This window comes from Mus caroli, unplaced genomic scaffold (assembly GCF_978045245.1).
Source record: "Mus caroli unplaced genomic scaffold, Mus_caroli_1 scaffold_1, whole genome shotgun sequence".
NCBI lineage: Eukaryota > Metazoa > Chordata > Mammalia > Rodentia > Muridae > Mus > Mus caroli.
Genome location: NW_028227256.1, coordinates 130,751,444 through 130,768,253, shown reverse-complemented (window position 1 = coordinate 130,768,253; position 16,810 = coordinate 130,751,444). Strand labels below are relative to the sequence as shown.

Sequence of the window (16,810 nt, the reverse complement as noted above, 5' to 3'; positions counted from 1 at the left end):
TGTCAGGGAGGAGGAGGAGCAGTCAAATTTTTCTCTGTGGGTGGGAGTGTGGCTCAGAGAAATGACTTTGGGAAAAAAAAATGAGGCAGGGAGTTGGTGGTATCAACAATGTGCCTGATCAGTGGCTCTGAGCGTCCACCCTCTGGACTCTCAGGACGGCAGGATGAGACTATTGACTTGTAACAGCAGCACCAGAGTCAGGGAAATGGCTGTCTCTGAACAGCAGGTGGATAAACAACTGGAGCATTCATGTTGTTCTGAAGCAGAAGCAAGATAACAGTGAGGAGCCACGGCTGATCTCACAGAGCAAGGGGCAAATCACAGAAACCCGAGGAGGATCCTGTCCTTGAAGTCCAAATGCAGAGCCACCGGAATTCGCATCTTCGAAGTGCATCCAGAGGTGGCAAGTCAAATAGAAGGATGGAGAGGCCAAGGGTAGCCTAAAATGACAGCCTCCGGGTGAGGGGGCAGTATGGTTGTTACTATTGAGGTCCCAAAGTCCCATTGAGGTTTCCCCTTCAATACACAGAAACTCTTCAAACTAGACCAATATCCCTCACACGCTCTTAAGCAGAGATGGTGTGCCTCACAGAATATGGGCATGTAATTTACTTAAGGGCTGTCAACAGTATTCCGGCTCTCACCTTTCCTGAGGACAGGAACACAGCAGTGTAGGTGCCTCTCAACCTCAACTGTCTTTGTGAGGTGTTAGTGGAGGTCCTAAGGAGCTTGTGTCCAAGTCTGCTTGGGTGTCCATGTTGTCTGTGAGGTGACTCAGAGTTGTGCTGGGCAGGGAGAACCGATCTCCACCCTGGCTTCTGACTCTGTAGCTATAAGCGAATGTGACTAACTCGGCAGGAGCCTGAGTCAGCCAGGAGAACCTGTCCCAAACTGGGAGAAGGGGGGCCTCAAGGGACAGGGACACTTCCTAGGAGAGCTCACGGGGTTTTAAAGACCTTGTGTGGTAGGGTGAACAGTGGGCAGAAGCTAGAGCTGCTTGGCCCACCAATCAGCAAGAAATGCCAGGTAACCTCTACCCCTAAGACCCTGGCGAATGCACCTTGCCTTTAGCAGAGTGGCAACCTTGGAATCAGCTACATGTGCCTGGCTCCAGCTGGTTCAGATTTCAGGGCAGCAGATTGGCATTGGCTTCTTTCGGCCTCAAAAGCAGAGTCACCGACATCAAGCCAACTAATGGTTGCCCCAAGTCAGATAACCAAACATCAGGGGACCACAGATAAGATCCCAACTGCTTTAGAATACATCTTATCCAGGCTCCCTTAATAAAGCCAAGTTTCGGCTCCTGGAAATTCACAGGACCCTGGTGGGAGTGTTTCCTCCACACAAAGACTGGAAAATGGCTGCTCTTCTGGACCAGTACGATTCCATCTTCCTCCCTTTACTGTCCCAGGCCAGCCTGGGCAGGGAAGCTTTGATAACTTTATGAGCTGAGAGAAGAGTGTGAAGGGGAGTGGGCACAGAGCTGGGCACAGGGACAGAGCTGGGCACAGGGACAGCACTGGACTGTAGACAGTTTTCAGGCCAGCAGTTGGGTGGACTGCCTCTAAGATAACGAGCTATGGACCGCTCAGGAGTATGGGGCTAAAGACCAGCTCTCAAGGGTCTGGAGACCCCGGCTGTGAATAGCATGAAAAGGCACTGCCTTCCTTTCTGTCCCTAATGTTCTGGGTTCCTGGGCTTCCTAACCTGTCCTGTGGCCATCTCTCACTACCCTTTAAGGTTGTGCTTCTCAACCTTCCTAATGCTGCGACCCTTTAATACAGCTCCTCATGTTGTGGTGACCCCCAACCAGAAAATTATATCGTTGCTCCTTTATAACTGTAATTTTACTTCTGTTATGAATCATAATGTAAATATCTGATGTGCCACCCCCAAAGGGGTCAAGACCTACATTCTGAAGACCACTGTTCTAAATGGTCAGAGGGTTAAACGTCTTCTTTCCAGGCCCTGCAACAGTCTCTTTCTATAAGGTACTTAATTTGGAAGTCTGCTGTCAGCCGTGCTTAGGTAAAGCCTATACTTTCCCCCAACCCTAGGATCCCACCTCTCATTAAGGCTCCTTAGGGCCCAGGATTTTGCATCAAGACCTCAATTCTGTCAGCTCTGATTCCCAAGTCTCAGAGAAAGAAATCCAGAAAAGATAGGTGAGTGCCATGGTCCCACGTACCCATAGAGACGGCCGCAATTATAGCACACGGTTAGGTTCTGGCGCTTTATTGAACAGCTGTGGAATTAGGGAAAGGGAAGTGGGACGATTAAGTTCCTAAGGGAAGGATTCAAGTTGGGCTTTGCAGAGGGTATAATTAGTATGGTTCCTGAATCCTGTAAGATATTTGCCTACTTGATCCAAGTGGCGTCCTTTGGTCAGGCTGGGTAAAGGGAGGTTAGAGTCTGAGAAATTGCATTCCTTAACAGGGCTGTGTATCTGCTCACACTGTGACTCTCACAACCCCACCGTCCTACCCTAGTTCCCTGTTCTCCATAGCTGAGCCTGCTGTGGCCCCTTACACAGGTGCCATGAGAAGGAAACTGAGGCCCAGTTGGGGGACTTAGCATTGCAAGAGATCAAACTCCTGGCCAGAGGGTGGGGGGTACCATATGGGAAAGGGGGAGCTAAGCCAGGGCATCCTTGATGGCGTTGGTGAGCGGGAAGAATTCCTTCGGCTGACAGGTGCCCTGGAAATCATCCAAATCCAGTGCCCACACCATGGCTCCTGCCAGCTTCTTCTCCTTCAGGTACCCAACCTGGTGGAGGAGATGGGGTGAGGGGTAGGGAAACTGTGCTCTGGGGCCCTTCCCAGAAGGTCCCACACACCCAAGCTCAGCCCTCCAGCAGGAGACCAACTCCTGCAGCTTGGAACAAAACAACCTCTCCTTCTTTGTTCCGGGGTGTGGCTTCTGAGAAACCTACCTTGTTTTTGACACTCTCCTTGTCCTCATACCCCACCCACTGGTTGCCCTTGGTAGCGAAGGGAACCTTCTGGTTGGAGAGTCGTTGTACTTCAGCTCCTTTGAGGAAGTCGCATATCTGAAAAAACAGAGTAGGGTGGTGTGGGAGGCTTGTCAGGCCGGTAGAAGTCATCCTTCAGCCTGTAGCCTCCCTCTCCTGAGGCTCCAGGCTGCTGGCTTCATGCAAATTTATGCAAAACAGATGCAAATATCTCAGAGTTCAGCTGCTATTGCCCAAGGGCTTTAGAGATCTGATAGCCTCCTCCATCTTAAACAGGGACTTGAAGAAGGCGAGCAGACACCCAGAGCTGGCCCCAGACCACTGGGAGCGGCAGAAGCAGAGATGAAATGTCCAGAGATTCTTGACCATTGTTTTTCCTGGACTGGAATGAAGGACCCAAGGTCTGAGGTCAGAGGAATGTTCTAGGGGCTTGGTGCCCACTGGAGGCTTTCAGGAATAAAAGGCTTAGGGTCCCTCTTTCCTTCTCCCAGGGAATGCCGGAGCAAATGAGCATGTTTTTATTCCCAAAGGAGAAAGTGTGTGCACTGAGGGAGGCCTGTCTTTTCTGGGTTAGCCTGTGAAGCAACATCATTACCTCGTAGTAGGCGAGGGTCCCTGCCTCCTTGGTGAACCGGCCTGGTAATCCTTCCCCTGAGATTGGAGCTCCCAACTGATTTTCAGAAGATGACAGAGTGAAGCTCTTCCCAAAGGTGGGGATGCCCATCAGTAGCTTGCTGGCCTGGGCTCCCAGACGTATCATGTACTGCACGGCATAGTTCTGGGGTAGGGCAGAGACAGCAGGGATAGTTAGCTGGGCCGGGTGGCAAGCACATAGGTTGTACCACTAATCCTGCTGCTGAGACAGATGCAGCGATGACAGTTACGTGGTGCGACTGGGAATCCCCATCCCTCAGGGAACTGATCATGCCAGTTAAAAATGACTTGCAAAGGTTTGTTCTTGAAAAGCTCCTTGCAGGCACAAGAAGAGATTATTAATGTGTGGCAGACAGAAATTGGCTGGCTGGCTCAGGCTGCACAGCGAGTAAAGGACAGGCTAAAGCTAAGCTCCTGCCTCTTAAGTCCCCAGCCTCTCTCCATTCTGTACCACCCTATACTTGGTCTACACTGTCAGGCTTTCCTCAGTTTCCCCATCTGTGAAATGTCTTTCCTAACCTATCTTGCAAAAAAAAAAATGCATTGAAAGAGAAGAGAGAAGAGAGGCTTTGTGTGCTCTGGCAGGTGATAGGGCTTTGTAACTTCCTCCCACATTCCTTCCAGGAACCTACCACATTGCTGTATCTGTCAAACCTAGTGTCCTTCTGGCCTTGGAAGAGGGGGCTGTGATGGCCTGTGATTTGGCGCCAGACTCCATGGAAATCGTAGGTCATGAGATTGATAAAATCCAGGTGTCTGAGAAAAAGGAGTTGGAGATGAGGTGGGATATTGAAGATGTTCTTGACTTCATGCCATGGCCCAGTAGGATGTGGGCCGCAGGCACCAGAAGCCCAGTAGCTTCAGAGACACCTGTCCTAAGCACTGGTCCACTTCTCTTGAGCATACCCAGGTGTGGGCTCTGGGTTGTGGTGCCTCAGAGTGAGAATGGACATTAATCTCCAAGGATCTCAAAACACAAACACACGTGCACACACACACATACACATACATGTACATTCACACACATGCACAAACACACACATGCATGTACATGCACATACACACATACACACATCTGCACACCTGCACACACACATGCACATGCACACCCATGAACGTACATGCACACACATGTACATGCACACTTACATGCATGCACATTCACACAGATGCACAAACACACACATGCATGTACATACATACACAAACACATGCAAACACACATGCACACACATGTGCACATATACATACACACACACACACACACACACACACACACACACAGGAACTCTCTGCTTCACCTAAGCCTTCACTTCTGGCATGCTTGTTGTGGCAAAAGCCAGTTAAAAATGCCATAGACAGCCTAGCATGGAAGGAGAAGTTCCAAAGGCTGACTTAGCCTACATCACTCATGGGGAGCGAGTGCTCAGTAGCCCTATGGAGAAGGGGCTGTTAGGCGTAAGGCAGTAGTATGAGCTTTGGAGATTCAGAATAAATGGATATAACACCTCCTTTCTACCCACCAGTTAAAGCACCAGACTTATATACCCCTAAGATTCTAAAGGAGATTTCATATCCTTGCTCCTTGCTCCTGGGTTTCCCATGGACTTGCCTGAGCCCTTGGAAGAGATGCTGTGTAGCTGTTGGAAGTTCAAACTCATGTGCAAGGAGAAGGGTACTGGGTGATGGGAAAGGGGACTGCTTCCCTCTGCATTCTGATGCATGATGTTTTCTCACTGTGGGTTGCCTCTCCCACGCCTAGCACTCTGCTTAGCACAGGGAGAGTACCTTGGAGTGGCAGATGCACCATATAATTCTTTCTACTACCCCGTCCAAACCAATATCATTCCAAGCGAAAAAGGAAGTAAAGTCTCATTGTGGCCCACTTAACAGATGGGAAACTGAGTCACAGAGAGGGGAGAGTTGCCAAAGTGTATATATCAATGTTTTGGAACTCCTAAGTCTTCATGGGATGAGAGGGCAGGGTGGGGAAAGGTATTGCCTGACAAGCTTCTGAGGGCAGGGGACTCACTGGGTTATCTGGGCGATGTCATAGCCAGTGTCAATGGCCACCTTTCCTGCTGACAAAGCTGCGCTGAGCAGGAGTTTCTCTCTGCCTGGCTGGACCTCCTTTGTGAATTCCGCATTCAGTTCCTGGTTGAGAGGGAGGCAGGTAGGCAAAAAGGAGAGGTTTATGTGGGGAGACCAAGGTCCTGGGCACCTTGCTGACCTTCCCCACCTGCTGTGATCACTGTCCTGCTTGGAGTTCAGGCATAGAGAATGATCTGCTACAGTCCCCTCCTCAGCTAACCTCATGATTTTACTAAAATATCATTGGAGAGCTGGGGAAATAGCATAGTCTATAAAGTACAAGGACCCAAGTTTGGCCCCCAGAACCCACACAAAAAGAATAAAATGCCAGGTACAGTGCTGTGTGCTTGTAGCCTCAGTACTGGGGAAGCAGAGACAGGCAGGTCCCTGGGGCTTCCAGCCAGCCAGCCAGCCTAGTCTATTTGGTAAGTTCTAGGCCAATGAGAACCCTTATCTCAAAAGAACAAAACAAGGTGGGCAGTCCCCGAAGAATGACAACTGTGGTTGGCCTTTACAAATATTTTATACATATATGCATGCCCCTGTGCACATGCACACTCAACCCCCGCTCACACTCAAACATGCACATATATGCATAATATGGTTTGGACCAACATCATTCTTTTTTTTTTTTTTTGGTTTTTCGAGACAGGGTTTCTCTGTATAGCCCTGGCTGTCCTGGAACTCACTTTGTAGACCAGGCTGGCCTCGAATTCAGAAATCCGCCTGCCTCTGCCTCCCAAGTGCTGGGATTAAAGGCGTGTGCCACCATGCCCAACAACCAACATCATTCTTAAACCCAGTGTACACCCATTAGCAAGCACTTAAGGACTCCCTGTCCTGGAGAGGACATCATATGGTGGGCAATAATCTTGGAGGACACATGTCTCTCAGTCTGCATTTTTTTACGTGAAATTACAGGTCAAAGAGATTCACCATGGTATTGTAGACAGTCTGTTTACACCATCTCTCTGCCTCTAAACACTGGAGGTGCTTAGACCCCTTCCCCAGATTGAGCTATGGACATGTTGGGTAGCTGGGGGCATCAGTTGGAGAGCTGGATAGTAGACAACAGACAATGGACATTGCACTGAATGGGCACCCTGCCCAGCCACTGTCTCTGACCTCTTAGGGCTCTGCCCCCACCGCCTACAGTGGTTATGACGAGTGCTGAAGCCCTCATGCTCATTTCTGGGAGGTTCTTGGAGGAAGAGAACTTCACTAGCCATGTGCTAGTTCCCCTCCCACCTCTGCCCAGTGCCAAGCACCTTGATCAGGGTGGAGAAATACTGCTTGTCTCTTAAGCCAGGGTAGAGCCAGGCGAGATCCAGCCCATCAAAGCCATAAGAACGCAGGAACGGGGCTACCGACCGGACGAAAGCAGTGCGTCTCTCAGTGTTGGAGGCAATCTCGGAAAATCTAGAATAAAATCACTGCAGAGTGAGCTTGATACCCATGTGCCAGGGACCCTGGCCCTACAATAGGACTCCCAGGGCTTGGGAACAGGGGACCTGAACTGACAGATATAGGAGAACATCCAGTCTGGGAACTTAGAGAGGTATGTTCTACACTTGATCTTAGCCAAAAGGCCGAGAAGCGATGAGAGGTATGTTCTTAGGGGCCAAGCATTTCTAATGTCCTAGGCCGGCCTGCTATTTTGAACAGTTCCCTGACTCACACTACCCTGTCTGTAAAATGGGATAACTGTAAGACTTGTTGCTGTGGAGAGGAGAAAGACAAGGGAGGGTCCTGGTGGTCACCCAATCCCCTGGGAAAGGGCTCCAGCCCAGTGAGGACTCAGTCCGCAGGAGTTATTACAGCCAGTCCAACCTGTTCGCTGCTCCTAGTCTCTGACTGCTCCAAGGTGCAGCTAAGAGTCTCAACCCTCTCCATCTCCCGTTGATTCCTTCCCACACGCCCACTCCCAGCCTTTGTGGCAGGAACTGGGAAGTTGCTCTCATGCCTGAGTTGTAGTGAGAAGAGCTTTGCAAGAGATGGGTAAACTGGTACATGCCTATAATCCCAGCACTGGGTGGGTGGGTGGGGTTTCAAGGCAGAAGAATTGCCCAAGTTTGAGGCTAGCCTGAACTAGGAGGCAAGCCTGGCAAGTTATCTCTCTCTCTCTCTAATATCCACTTGCCGATTTTTTTTTTTGCTAAGTTCCTCTTCCTCTCTGGACCTGGTTTTTCAAATATGTGTAAGGCAACTAACACTGGGGCCTCGGTGCCCTGCAAGTGTGGAGCAACAGGAACCCTCGACACCAAGCCTCCTCCCTCTGCCTCTCTACTCCATCCTGCCCCAGCCATGAGTCCTACCTTTTTGCACCAAATTTCCACCCTCCAACAGACAGAAGGGTCTTCAAGTTGGTGTTTCTGTGGAGCAGAATAACGGGGAGAGCAGGGTTGGAGTGAAGCGGCTATGACGTTGGGGACCCCATGTCTGCACACCATAGAAGAGCTCTTGCTTGAAGGGAGGGGCGGATTAAGTGCCTGTTCCTGACATTGATGTTCTAGACAGGCACAGGCTCCACGGTGGTGACTCGGAGGTTCCCCACAGTGGGAAAGCCAAGGAAGGAGAGGTAAAGGGGCCCACAGTGGTGCCATGCTCCATGGAGCTACTGTGGGGACAAGAGAGGCCCCTTCCCTGGGCCCCAGTGATACTCCTTGTCTCCATGTTACCATCCCAACACAGCCCACCACCCACCCAGGATATACCCTCCCACTGAAGCGAAGGACCTCTGGACCGGCCCAGCTTTCTGTCCCTCCTCCCCTATCTTGGTCAGCTTGTGCCCCAACCTGGTCTTCAGTTTATTCAGCTTGTCATAGTTCGACTCGTCATTCCACTCCCATGTGCTAATCATGTTGTCGCTGCTGATGTTGGCAAAGCTGTAGATGATGTGGGTGCACAGGAAAGGTTGAATGGCGTCTGGTAAGAAGCTCCCAACGCCTTCCCGGTACTGGGACCAGCTGGTGAAGTAGCAGACCAGCTTGTACGCAGAGCCTGAAGGAGAAGTCTGAGGTGGGACGGAGTACCAGTGTGGTGGGGGGAGGGGGGCATCAGGGCGCGGGGACAGAGTGTTGAGCAAAATTAAAAATCTTCAAGAAAAGGAGCCGGCCGGCCTCCTTTGCCTGGCACAAGCTGATGAGTGAGGGTGAAGTGTGACTCAGTCCAAGGACGGAGGACTTCCTGGAGGCAGTGGCTTCCAAAAAGGACAGAGGCCCAGCTGTGCCATCCAGTGTCAAAGATGCCCTGCCTGTAGGTCCTGCCCTACAAGGGAGGGGTAGTCTTTAATTAAAGAATGGCTTTGTGGGTCTCTTGGTGGGAGTGACCCTACCTGATTGCTGGGGCTCATTACCACAGTGGCTGAGTCTACTCTACTCGCTACTTTAATTCTCCCTACTGTAAATGGAGTCAGTTGGTTGTGGAAAGAAACAGCAGGCCTCACTCAACCCTGTGGCTACTGATACTTGCTCTCTAGGGCACTTTGTTGAAGTCTTCACTAAATCTGAGCCTTTTAAAGTTTGTAATCAAAAAAGTTCAAGTAAACGGAAGTGGAAACCAAAGCAATATACATATACCCATCACCTTGGCTGAACAAGTATTCCCAAGCCCTGTGAGCCATAGAAGAAACTGGAAGAGTACTCTTTCCCACTAAGACCTCCTGCAGGAGGGAGAGGAGGTGGGTACTCACAGCTCTGGAGCAGCATCAGGACCGCAAAGCCTGTGGAGAAATCCAGGGTCAGACCTGGTTGGGGGGGGGTGGCTGCTCTTCCTCCTGCCCCCCTCCCCAGGTCTCGCCTCCTTTCCTTCCTCCCTTTCAGGCTCTGCTCTCTCCTCCCCCACCCCTCCCCCTCCTCCAGGAAGGTAAGAGGCTGGGCCCCCTGTGAAGTAGCTCTTTGGGTAGTCCCCTTTAGCCTGAAAAATCTGCAGCTCAGAGACCTGTCAGTGCCACCCTCATGCCCATCCTGGCTTCAGTAGAGGTGTGCATGATGGCTTCTCCTAGTACCCAGCTTCCTAGTCAGGGCCTCTTCCTTAGACTCCACACCTCCTTCTTATACCCATCCCATCTCACTCACTCCCCCCGCCCCCCAAACTGTCCTCCTTACAGGAACTGTGTGTGTGTAAACCCCATTGCTGGCCAGTGGAGGTGGGGAGTCACTGGAGGAGGATTGAGAAACCCTGGAGTTTTGAAAGCCATGGGCCAAGTCTTGCAGTACCTGCCAGCTGAAGGGTCATGGGGGTGATGACCTGGGTGGGACAGCCACATCTCCAACCCTTCCTGTGATTTCTTCCCTTCCTACGTCTTGCTTCTTGCCAGTAGTCTCCCAGCTTTCCTGGCAGCTCCAGCTCTCTGTCCAGGCTGGAGCAGGCACAATTGAGTTATGTAAGCCACGGCACCCAAACAAGGCCACCATTATACTGCTTGGCTTCCCCCTCAGATTTTTTTCTGTCTCTTCGCTGTTTCCATACCTAGCCAGAGGCCTTGGGGAGTGGCGAGGGGAGCCCCAAATCCCTCCTTTTAGCAGTTGCTGATTATTGAATCTGGGAAATTGGGACGGGAGAGAGAAATTCAGGAGCCCAGAGGCTGTCTCCCCCTCATTTGCGTGCCAGTGTGGAGGATTGAGAAAGCCCCCCCCCCCCCCCCGAGGTAAGCTGGAGACTGTGGTGATGTGACTCAGAATAAAAACGGGGGCAGTAATGGCCAGAGGTGGACTCTCCTGGAAGCCGGCAACAAGTTCTCAGATCAATAATTGCCTCTCCTCTTAGTGATACTTTGGGATCTCAAACCCAGTGAGGCATCCCACTGGAAACCCTCCAGTAGCTTCCACAGGCTCTTAGTGGGGTAAGGGGGAGTCAGGTGTGAGAAGTGCTCAGCCCTGTGGGGCCTGGCTTCCGCCCTCTGAGCTAACATTTCCATTGTTTTTCTAAGACAAGCCTCATGAAGTAGCTCAGGCAGACCTCAAACTTCCAGCCCTCTTGCTTTCTTCTCCTGAGTGCTGGGATTACTGGTGTCCACCACCATGTTCACTTAAACAACAGCAACAAACAAACAAAAGCCCTCCAAAGACCTAATGACTACAACAACGAAAAACCCACTGGACTTAGAAACTGTGTCCTCTGGTCCCTGCTTATTCATTCTCTCTGTCTCTGTCTCTGTCTCTGTCTCTGTCTCTGTCTCTGTCTCTGTCTCTGTGTGTGTGTGTGTGTGTGTGTGTGTTTTGGGAAGGGGTAATTCCATCCATTGCAGACCATCTATAACACACAAGTAGTAGAAGCAGTAGGACAGTGAATGAAAAGTTGAGAACTCAGGGGCCTGACTGCTGACTGGACTAGAGAGAGGGGGCTGCCTAGTCAAGTCTCTTGTTTTCATAATCCCCCCTGGTAGTAATGGTGCTACCAGTCAGCTCTTGGAGGTCCTCTGGCTCTGCCTGAATATTAATCCTCGGTAGGCAAGGAGTTTTTCCAGTGTGGGTTTTGAGCAGCTTCAGGGGCTCTCTGCATTGGTCAGCAGACTGGCAGTGGTGGCAGCAGACAGAAAAGTTGGAATCTTCCCAACTCCAGCTCTCCTCAGGACTCCAGGACTAGGGCCTCAGCTGTACAGGTATTACAGCCCTTGTGCCAACCGTGGGCCCCTTAGCCTTTGACAGCAGCAGGCAGCATCACGCCTTGCATACAGGCCTAAGCATCAAGATTCCTCAGCTGCTGACAGAGGTTAGGGCTTCACTCCCTGGTCTTGGGTATCTAAGACCCTTGACTCTTACAAGCTTAGCAGCTCTTTGGAACCCTTCCAGTGACCAGGGCCTGTAGTGTGTTCTCTGGCTCTCGACAGCCTTCCACCTCAGCTCGTGTCTCCCCTATGTCCAGCATACCCCCTTTTTCCTCCCTGGCTGTTTTCTCACACTATTCTGCTGTCTTTTCTTTTGCTGTTAGGCGGTCTGTTGGTTGGCTACGGTGCTGCTTCTGCTGTTCTGTCTGTCCAGCTCTGCCTTCTCTTCTGTTCAGCTGTAGCTCATTTCCCTCTTCTTCAGCTTGCCTGCTGCCTGCTCTCAGGGCTGCCGCTGCCCCTTGGCCACCCCATTTCTGCTGTTCTGCTGTCTTCGGTGCTTTTTTTCTTGTGCCACCAGCTCAGTCTACACTACTAAAAGCAGATAAGAAAAGAACTCCAGGCTGGTGAGATGACTCAACGGGTAAGAGCACTGACTGCTCTTCTGAAGGTCCTGAGTTCAAACCCAAGCAACCACTGGTGACTCACAACCAGCAGTAATGAGCTCTGATGCCCTCTTCTGGTGCATTTGAAGTCAGCTACAGTGTACTTATGTATAATAATAAATAAATCTTTGGGCTGGAGCAAGCAGGGACTGAGTGAGCAGGGCTGACCGGAGTGAGCAGAGGTCCTAAAAAAACTCAATTCCCAACAACCACATGAAGTCCCACAACCATCTATCTGTACAGCTACAGTGTACTCACAATAAACAAACAAACAAACAAATCTTTAAAAAAGAACTCCAAGAGAAGCTTTTTATTGAGCCTAAAGTTGCATCAACCAGCGCTAACATGGCAGGATGTTTCTCAGCCAAGTCACAGAGCCTGAACAGCCATACATGTAGGCACAGAAGGAGCATTTGGACCAATCACAGCACACCTCACATGCAATGGGGATTTGTGGTTTCACTAAAAACATTTAATTCTTCAGATAGGCCAGGAGAGGATGCGCTCCCTTCTGGATGAGGTAAAGATGGTTGACGGGTCAACTCGAGTTTACCAAGGTTAACAAGGTTTGAAACAGCTCTGGCTGACCCTGGGACCTTCAAGAGTCCAAACAATCAACTTTGATCAACTGTGCGCTTTTCTCAAGGCGCCTAGAAAGAATCCAGAACGGTGTAAGGGTCGACTAGCTCTCTTGTTTGTTCATGTATTTGTTTGTTTGGGTAGGCTTTTACTGTGTGGCCCTGGCTGTCCTGGAACTTACCATGTAGACCAGGCTGGCTTTCAACTCACAGAGACTCTCCTGTCTTTGCTTCCGGAGAGCTGGGGCTAAAGACACACATTACCGCTCTCCTCCTGGCTGGCTGGTTTTCAGACTGACAGTCTTTTTGTATCAAGGGGAAACCCAACAGCTGCTAATTAGGGAGTCATAAATGCTCTTTCCCTTAATATCTGTGCTTATTTACAAGAGAATTAACATTAGGAGGAGTACTTACAATAAGGATTAATCACTAACACAATAAATGATTTTAAGATTATTAAAGGTGCTTTAGCAGTACTTAACATTTGCCCAGCACCCCAGGGAGAGGTAGGCCCCCCATCTGTCTTAGTCAGATGTTATCCAGGATAGAGTCTCAGCCTTCCCTGGAGGGTTCGCTCAACTGCCCTCCCCCACCCAAAACCTTCTCAGCCTACGCTGTAAGATAACCAGACAAGCACGAACCAGTCCTGAATTAGACTGTGGGTGGCAAAGCTCTCTGCAGGGTTCTTTAAGGTGCCAGGCCTTTTTGAACCAAAGACGATTGACGGCAACAGTAGCCATCGAGATGAGTCTCCTGTTTGAGGCTCGGTGAGGAAGACTTCCTCCCATTTCTGATGAAGATAGTATGGAGTAGGCCAACCAGAAGTAGCTCCACAGGGCACAAAACATGAGGAAAAAGCTGCCTGCTTTCATCTTTTCCGTTGTTAGAAAGTCTTTCAGGGGTTCCAATTGCCATAAGCCTTTTGGTCCTGTGAGCCCTTAAGTGCACTTTATTAATTCCACAAACTCTGTATGAAGGTAACATTGTCACAGTCCCTCCCTGGGAAGGCCACCTCAGTAGCATTTAATTTATATGAAGGGAACATTGTCACAGTCCCTCCCGGGGTAGGGGGAGGGCACCTCGGCAGCACTTACTAGCTAGGGGTCCCATGGCTTACCACCACCTACCTCATCTCACACCACATTCCATTTGGTATATTCCTCCCAGCATCTTCTTTCAGAACTTTGTGCTTACATTTCTTCCACCACAGGGCCTTTGCATATACCATGTTAAAAAAAAAACCCACGAAAGGCTCGAGAGTTTATGATATAGCCAGCAGCCACAGTCTCTTGGACTCTATGTTTGAAATTGTTCCAGTTTCTTTTTTTGAAGCTCTAACAAACACCATGACTAGAAGCAATTTAAGGTTAGATTTATCTCAGCTTCCATCATTGAGGGAAGTCAGGGAAGGAATTCCACCAGGAACTTGAAGCAAAATGGAAATGACATTGAGGAATGTTGGTTGTTGGCTAATTGGCCTGTGCTTGCTGCAGCTCTTGCTACAGCCCAGAGGCACCTTCCCAGAACTCCTGCTTACGGATGGCCAGACCCGCCTATGCCCATGAACAATGGAGATATCCCGTTCAGTCACACCCACAGGCCTCAGAGACTCTCTTCTCAGGTATTGTTAGGCTGTGTCAAATTGACAATTAATTAGGACAACGATAGAGTGCTTTTTATCACTCAGGAACAGCAAGTGGCGTGAACTACATGTCTGAGTGAGTTCCACGGGGATTCCCAAGCCTTACGCCATGGGTTGCATCACTGCAGAAGAAAACGCCATTAGAAGAACGTAGGTCTTTTAGAAAGAGCAGTAGGCACTTGAACCTGGGGAGAGACATTATCCTTGTGACATGCACAGCAAACAGGTTGTGGCCAGCGTTAGTGAGAGGAAGCCTGAAGTCGTTAGCTGTGCCGCTCAGAACGGTGCGAATGGCACCGGAAGTAATGCCCAGCACTGCCCATCTTTGGCCAATCTATCCACCTCATCCTTTTCATTTCTGCAGGCTCCTCATTTCCAGGAAAGGCGGGCTCCGGAGGGAGGGTGGAGCACACTGGGACCGATTGAGTACTCCGCGTCGCTCTCCCTAATAATTTCTGATCTGTTTATAATTGCAGTGTGCACCTGTGAGATTTTACGGATGTCCAAATCCTTGGCTAGACTGTGATGTTAATGATGCACCAGGACCTGGCCGCTCATCCTCCTGTGTACCCACTTCAGTGCCCGATGCCCCTTACTTGCTTAGCGAAGCTTGTATGGAATAGCCAGAGAAGCAGATGCGTGACTCTGAAGGGAGGCACCACTCCAAACGCTATTCTAAGTTTGGAACCCAGCGTTCTCAAATTTTTTTGTGGTGCTCATCAGTTCTTGTCACCTGTGGATGGCTGACTCAAGGGGTACCACAAAACCATAAAACCATTAAATTGCAAAACCACAAAACCAGAGTCTTGACTTGGTTTCGCACATTAGACCTTTCTAGGCTCCCATTATCCAGGGGCTCGTCCAATCAGTGCTGACTAAGGCATGCTCGATGCCTGGCACTGCGGTAGGTGGCAGAGACAGAAAAGTGAGTAGAAGCAGCCATGGTCCATTCTTATGAAGTACAGAGTCTGGCAGCAGTGATGGGTGTCAAAGGGATAGAACAGATTTCTTGCTTGTTTTGACAAGACCAAAGAGGGGATCCTCTCCAGGGCGTGGGAGACGTTTTGTGGAGGGTACGGTGATGGGGGGGGGGGGTCCTGAGTCTCTACACTGAAGAGGGAAGAGACTGAAGAAATGTATTGCGTGGGCAAGAGGAAAAAACGAACGAATGGCCAAGTCAGCGTAGGCCTGTGATCATAGCTTCTCAGGAGCACAAGGCTAGCCTAGGCTATGCAAGTTCAAGCCCAGCCTGAATAACTTAGAGAGATCCTGTCTCAAAATAAAAAGTTAAAGGCAGCAGGGGAGCGGGGGAACCTTAGCAGTAGGTGCTCTTGTCCAGCATGCAGGAGGCCCAGTGAGGAGGAGGGAAGGGGGAGGGGAACATGTGGTAGGTGAAATGGCCAAAGCAGAGGCAGGAAGAGGCTGTCAAGAGAGCCTGAGACACAGAGAACGTGGACAGGGCTGGAGGCACCGCTAAACTTGCGGTGGATATGGCCACTTCTCAAAGGACAAGTTCCTGGAAACCCTGGGTGGCCGCTCAGGCATAATTGCTTGGACCCCCTTTGCCTGGGGCGGTCACTGTGAATGGCCTTTTCTCACAAGCTGACTTTGTCCTCCAGGTGAGCCTCTCTCTGTCTGCAGGAGTGGACACTGATTCCTGGCTGGGAGTAGCACACGCAGGTCTGGTCAAAGGCTCTGGCAGGAACACCCACCACACCAAGGAAACGATTACTTATGAAAATAAAAAAGCGACCAAACTTCAGAAAGACCAACTGGTTAACAGCAAAGCCAGGCTGTGGTGGGCTGGAATGTTCTCATAGGCTCTGCACGATGAAGCATGCTTTCATTTGGCAGCCCAGAAAAAAAGTTGGTTTGGCCAGAGAGGCACATTTATGGGAAGTGGGGGAAAGCCTAGTATTTTGGAGTCTAGAAGTGTCAGCTTAGCGGGCTAGTTAGCTGTTTTCCTCAGCTGAGATTCTCCCCACCCACCCACCCACAGTGGTGCTCACGGAAGGAAACCAGGTGTAGAGTGTGCCTTCTTAGGGGTCACTTCTGACTGAGATGTGAACTGGGCTCTACACAATACTTCACCGCTTTCTGATTCAGAATCAATAAATGATATTGTTTATTTGGCTATAGCGTATCTCCACGGGCATGAGAGAGCTGTGGGCAGACACAAACTTTCTTTTTGAAGTGCAGGAAAGACTAGACCTGGAGCTGCCGAAGCTTTTCAGTGAACTTTTGCTGAAGAACCGAGGCTCTGTACAGCCCTGGAACCTCACAATGCTTTTGTGGGCAAAGTAATTACTAGGCATCTTTGTTGGTACTTTTTTTTTCTAAGATCCCCATATTTGTTAATATTCTTGGCCTGCTGGGAAATGTAATTATTTATAAACTGTAAAGCTGGGAATTTCTAAGTCATAAAGGCAAAGGAGCATTTTCTAGAGAACCCCATGGGAGAAATTTCTCCACTCTTCTCTCCTCCCCTCTTCTCTTCCTCTTTTTGAGGTGCTGGGGATTGACCCAGCACTGTGCTCTGGAACTGCCCACTGACTCTACACCAACCTGTGGTGAGCTTGCTCTGAGGCCAGCCTGCTTGGCTGGCCAAACTTTAGCCAGATGTCTGAGCCTTTTCCGAGGACCCGTCTGTGTGTTTGTGGTTTC

The 16,810-nt window shown here is 50.2% G+C and overlaps 1 protein-coding gene across 2 annotated transcripts; it reads right to left on the bottom strand.

The window, feature by feature from the left end:
• Positions 1–2,219: 2,219 nt before the first annotated feature.
• On the bottom strand, positions 2,220–10,047 carry Chi3l1 (chitinase 3 like 1). Of its 2 annotated transcripts, none has more exons than XM_029477768.2 (10): positions 9,934–10,047; positions 9,408–9,437; positions 8,512–8,716; positions 8,032–8,088; positions 6,985–7,135; positions 5,658–5,779; positions 4,258–4,381; positions 3,567–3,749; positions 2,933–3,049; positions 2,220–2,766 (listed from the first exon to the last, which is right to left on the bottom strand). In XM_029477768.2, the coding sequence occupies exons 1-10, from the start codon at positions 9,950–9,952 to the stop codon at positions 2,635–2,637; spliced, it is 1,140 nt and encodes a 379-aa protein (XP_029333628.1). In that variant the 5' UTR covers positions 9,953–10,047; the 3' UTR covers positions 2,220–2,634. The 2 variants fall into 2 exon arrangements, with proteins under 2 accessions (XP_029333628.1, XP_021025771.1); XM_021170112.2 differs by lacking the exon at positions 9,934–10,047 and adding an exon at positions 9,656–9,797.
• Between the last annotated feature and the right edge of the window lie 6,763 nt (positions 10,048–16,810).

Bases quoted from the DNA above. Each gene is read 5' to 3' on its own strand.
- Chi3l1 (XM_021170112.2), bottom strand. From the start codon at position 9,704: ATGCACACCTCTACTGAAGCCAGGATGGGCATGAGGGTGGCACTGACA. The intron at 9,438-9,655 runs GTCTCTGAGCTG...ATTTCTCCACAG, and splicing joins CATGAGGGTGGCACTGACAG to GCTTTGCGGTCCTGATGCTG. The intron at 8,717-9,407 runs GTGAGTACCCAC...CTTCTCCTTCAG, and splicing joins CCTGATGCTGCTCCAGAGCT to GCTCTGCGTACAAGCTGGTC.